General features: G+C 34.9%; 1 protein-coding gene across 1 annotated transcript in view; it reads right to left on the bottom strand.

Annotated features, from left to right (window-relative positions):
- Nucleotides 1–3,728: 3,728 nt before the first annotated feature.
- The window catches only part of LOC115234446 (solute carrier family 35 member G1-like), a 7,579-nt gene continuing 5,428 nt past the window's right edge, over nt 3,729–5,879 (bottom strand). The window contains exons 2-3 of the mRNA XM_029805519.1: nt 4,974–5,189; nt 3,729–4,769 (exon numbers count right to left, since the gene is read on the bottom strand). Coding sequence (XP_029661379.1) covers nt 4,275–4,769; nt 4,974–5,189 — 711 coding nt within the window. The 3' untranslated portion in view covers nt 3,729–4,274. The remainder of the gene's footprint in view (nt 4,770–4,973; nt 5,190–5,879) is intronic.

The following is a 5,879-nucleotide window of genomic DNA, read 5'->3' as shown; positions in this document are numbered from 1 at the left end:
GCTAAATCTCCACCTGGGGGTGATGTCATCGCGAAGCAGCCGTACATCGGCGCTTGAATGGAAAAATTGGAAAAATATCGCGTCGAGAAAGCTGAGGGTGCGTAAAGTAGATGAAGGGGCAAGAGTGGTATACAGACCGTTTCCTCTTCTCCTAAATTTTCAGAGTATTAATCTCCCACCACGTCATACTTTTGAAAAATAAGCGTCACGTATACTCGGTTAATTTTTATACGATCAGTGTCGCGTCAACTGCTAGTACCAACGGTCCACTTCTCATAACCGAGAGACAAAATGTACTCTCCTGAAGGAAGTAGCAGCAACGGTTGCAAACGCATGAATTATTACGTTCCACGAGATGAAATTAAGCCGTGCAAGAAACCACGAGATGAAATTAAGCTGTACAAGAAACCACATGATTAGTAAGTATCACAAATGTTTCATATATATATATATATACATATATATATATATACAAATTGTATAAATTGTATAAAAATGCCGCACTGATATAGCTGTTACTTAAAAAAATGTAATAAATGACTATAAATTTGTTATTCTATTATTTGCAAGTTTAGCATATATATATATATACATATATTCAAAATTGTATAAAAATGCCGCACTGATATAGCTGTTACTTAAAAAAATGTAATAAATGACTATAAATTTGTTATTCTATTATTGTGTGTGGCTGCAAGTTTACATGAGTGTACTTGATTCAGATACCTTTTTTTATTGCCGATCATCACATGAGCAAGAGAGATCTCGTTTTTACGAACGGGAAAAAGAAATATACACATCGGTATGAATAATACTAGGCCGTGTTATAAAAGATTTGCATGGTTTTTTCGCTTTTTAATTTTCGGAGACCCATGCTGTTCATTATCAGATCCACCAATTTTTCATGTATTTAATAATAATTTATTTATTTAATTAATTAATTAATTAAATAAATTTTTTATTTGATTAATTAATCTCTATTGTATCGTGTAAGATTATTCGTCTTTAATGCAATATGTATATATACATATATACATATATATATATATATATATATGTTTCCATTTGCGTGAATGTCTAACAATTTGAACGCAAAAAGCTAATGATCTATTGGTTTTTTTTTTTTTTATTGGATACTTTTTCTTGATTTTCCACTGTTAAGCTTTATTCCGATTTAAATATAAGTAGCATATATAATTGGGATTAATGTAGGAGAGATTTTTTAATGCATAAACGCGTTTTTAAGTTACCGCCTTTCACATCCACCTCTGTCAATTGCAAAGACTTTATCTTTCTCACGTACACATTACACGAGTTGACGTTGTTTTTGTCACTTATCGAAAGCACTCAGTTTTATTTATTTATTTTTTTTTGTAATTGTGATTCTAAAATTATTTTAAAATTACAATCACACACATATACAATTAAATTATTATAAAGTTACTCTAAAATTACAATTTCTGGGACAAGTATGATATATATGAATCATTATTTTTCAAAAATGTACCCAATTCCTTTGCGAGATAATTAGCCGACGAAGAATATATCGGATTCAACACTTTATGCACGCTCTTGCCATGACTTCGAATTTTTCAAATTATTTAGATAACACTATTATCTCGCTAACGACATTTTTACTAACATACGTGTCCTTACGATTACAGTAAATATATTTAGCTATCAAAAGTAAAAATTTTGTATCGCACCGATAACTTTAGCGTTAGTAGAAAAGAAGGAAAATACATACATTGCATATTTACGTTACAGTAGAATGGTCGTAGAACTTCCTGAATGTTTAAAAAGAAAGAAAGAACAATACTCGAAGGAATGCTCATCTAAACGCTGACGTGTATATTCTAGACGGACATTTGTATTCATACTTGCACGGCGTTAATTAAGGCAACCAATCAAAAAAAAAAAAAAAAAAAAAAAAAAAAAAAATGAAAAGGAAAAGACAAGAAGAGATAAGGGGGAGAAACAAAGAAACTAGCGCATGTGCCCTATTTTTGTAGCCAAAACGTATTTTTGGATACGACGAAAAAATTTCCGCATTGCGTATTTCTCGAAGCGTAGTAAGATGTACATTTAATTGTTTGATACTGTGATGATAAGGATCGGCGGCGTACAGTGCCTACCAAAAAACTTCTATTCGTTTCTATTTCTCCGGGAAGGATCGAAAAGAGCGGGTCTGTCTGAGAAGAAGGGATATTTAGTATATGACATCTGAGAGCCGGCGAAGATTCGATAATCGTGAGTGTGGGCGAGCGAATCTGGAAGAGCATCTTTTTTGGATATCGTGAAGACGGGGATGAGATCGCGCGCGCATCGGAAACTTTGCATTAGGGGGTGAAAAGAAGTTTTAAATTCATACAATGTTTGGAAAAACAATGGGGAGTTAATTATGAAGAATTAATTTTGATAATCAATTCGCTGCTTATGTTTAATTTTTTTGCAAATCGATGGTCAGGATTCATTCAGATCTTTCGAGATAGACAATAGTCAACATTGATATTTATCGAGGAGATTCAATGTGATCGGAAGTTTCGTTTATTCGTCGCGATCTCGTTCAATCTTCAGGATCTCCATGTTCGAGGCGTTTAATTGTATCGTAGTATTTTCTATCGCATGTGTCCCCCAAACTACACGACAAAGCTAATACAATTTCCTCTTTTAGCAATACCATGTAGATTTATATATACAGCTGTGCGAAAAAACACAGCTACTTTGTGTGAGAATCGAGAAAAGAGCGAGATAATTATTATATCAGAATATACACATACAGACACACGTGTCCCTTACTTGTACAGTGGCGACAATTATACGCTTTAGGGACGAGAGATATATGACCAATGTAAAATAAAAGAAAAAAAAAGGATATCGGAGGAGAAAAAGAGAGGAATATATACACATGTAAATATATACATATATTTACACACATATACACGGAAGATGTGTAGTGCGAAAATTACGCGAGTAAATCGCTCGAAAACTTCGCCCTTCTTCTTCGCGAAAGAGTTCTTCGCGATATACATTCCTCTGTTACATCGCTGACGATGTATCCCTCGATCGTGTGTGTCTCCCCGAATGAATTTGACGATTACATTTTTCGCGATTACGTTAAGACGAAGCATATCCGATTGTATTGGGATGCAAGAGATATGACGGGAAAATATAGAATATGAAACGAGAAAGGATAGGATGAAACGAGAGCGAAGCAAAGTAAAAGAACATATATGCACACACACATACTTTTTTCAAGTGTGAGAAGTCATTCGTATATAGTGTAAGTAATTATGCGACTACTTTCTCTAATTAAAATAAGGCAGAAGAGTATAGTCATAGGTCATAGGATATAACAAGATGTTGCATGATAAAAATTTCACACGAGTTTTATCGAGAGAAGAATGAAAGAAAAAAATGCATGGATGTATGCGAGAGAGAAAGTGTGCGTGCGAGGACATGTGTATGTTCTACATTACGTGTACCTCTCGAATTGTAAATCGAACTCTGAAATGTGTATAGATTTTTAAGCACACTATCAAAAAAAAGAAAAAAAAACACACATGTACATAATTATATTACCTTGGACATGGTATAGCGGTTTACTGTTAATCGTAGTTGTATACCTTTCTTGATTTCCCATTGAATAAATCATCGATATAAATATATATATATATATATATTCTTGACATCTATGTGTTATCATTGCAGTAAAAATATTTTGTATATATTATATGTAGTCGCACGAGCATTTTTACCCGGTTACATCGATGCAAAGCTACCGTTATGTATATTTGTGTACATGTAGATTTGCGTGAAACTAATTATGTAACTTTATCATTGTTACTGTCATTTTATAATTATTATTCATTATTATCATTATTATTATCGTGAGATTCAAAACGCTTGATGTCTGTCATATACCGTCATTCTAAGAATTAAAATGTGGAAAGAAATGTAGAAAGGATACGGAGAAAATCTAACGAAAGCGCGAATGCTACTTGCGAATCAACCGACCTCTTTGGAAACTTACTGTACAGCAACACAATTGATTAAAAAATATATATAAATTGTATGTTATTAATATATTAACGTTAAGATTTATTAATATCACTTGTTACGATCCGATATCGTCGTGATATTCCAACACTAGTATTTTAGGAGAGATTCACCTATTCTCGCCACGAGTACAACTCGAAATCAGATTGTTCGCGTTTGAAGATTTTATTTTCCCTCGTGATTTACTCGACCTCGAACAATTGTTTTGTTCGTGATTAGGGAATGAAATCGCAGACGGCGTAGATCTCCTTCTCGAAGCCCATGCAAACCACAGAGGAGATGATGAGGATCGCCCCTGTCAAACTGGTCGATGTCGGTTTCTCGCCGAAGATATATACCTGGATTACATACGCCAGTATAATGTCCAGCGACCTGGTGACCGACACTTTACCCGCGCCCTCGATCTTCAATGCTTTCGTCACCAGGACCTGGCCGGTCAAACCGGTCAACGCCACCAACATAATCTGGCCCCAGGTGAACCAGTCGTGTGGCAGCCGGAACTTGTGCAGTTCATAGTTGGTCTCGTGACCGGACACTGTAAAGTAGAAGAAGACTGACGAGGCGAACGACCAGCACGACAGATTTAGCACCAGGATAGAGTAATGTATCTCCGAACACTTCCTCATGACGACGATGTTGAGCGCCGTGAAGATGGTCGCCAGGATGGCGCACAGGTATCCCATAAGATTATAGCTCTCAGCACGGTGCATCTGAAAAGGAGAATGTGACTTGATTGATGATTGCAAAGATTGATATAAACTTAAAATTCTTCGACTATAAAATTAATATCTTGTTTGAGATTTCAAGAAAACTAGATTTGAATCCTTCGGAAAATCGGAAAATCTCTTGGTGCAACTGAGAGATTTTTTATCATTGGATCTGGATGGGATCATTTTATCTTCGTTTTCGATTACCTGGAATAAGAAGGGCGGTCTGGCGACGAGGACGACGCCTGCAAAGAGCGTGCAGACCACCAGTATGCGCAGAACACCGCAAGGCTCCTTCAAGAAGAGGAAGGAGAGCGCGATGACGATCACCGGTGAGCTAAATATGATTGTTGTGGCATCTCCTAAAGGTAATTCTCGGAAGCTGTAGTACAGCAATGACAGAGTCATGCCGCCTACTAGACCCTGGAAGGACAGAATCAAGTGATATAAATGGAGCGAAACAATCGTGAAATAAAGCAAAGCTTACGTTTTCTATTTTCTAAAGCTGAAAATATTTTATTTAAAAAAAAAAAAAAATTTATTAATGTGATTCGGGATAATAACAGCTTATTATTATTGCTAAATTATCATCTCCAATTTTTCGCTATTGCATTATTAAAATGTTAAATGTAACATTATAACAGAAGTACTTTCTCGCGAAATGCGAGTTGAACTTTGCATACAGACGTAGATGTTATGAATAAATAATGTCAATGCCAATCTTTTCCGGCTTAATGCAATAATACGATACGCGTCGTAAAATGCCGGCGCCTGCGGATAAGCAAGTAATTATTTCGTATATGTAATCAGTTGAAAGACAGAGAGAAGCGAGCGACTAGTCCCGTGTGTGTTAGAGTGATAGGTATTTCTTTCATAAAACTAGAATGATTGATACATCATTATTCCATTACTGCTCCATTAATTATCATAATTGTCATCAAGGCAGATCGTATTCAAGATTCAGTTTCTTTTTTGTATAAAGATAAAAAAATATTTGAATGTGTTAGAATTTAAAAAAATAATCGATTCCTAATTGTATTAGAAAATTTGAAAAAAAAAATAGTAATTTATGGTTTCGGAAACCATTTATACCTATTAAGAATTATTTATATA

This window comes from Formica exsecta, unplaced genomic scaffold (assembly GCF_003651465.1).
Source record: "Formica exsecta isolate Colony F162 unplaced genomic scaffold, ASM365146v1 scaffold2, whole genome shotgun sequence".
Lineage (NCBI taxonomy): Eukaryota > Metazoa > Arthropoda > Insecta > Hymenoptera > Formicidae > Formica > Formica exsecta.
This window is presented reverse-complemented; position numbering and strand designations above follow the sequence as displayed.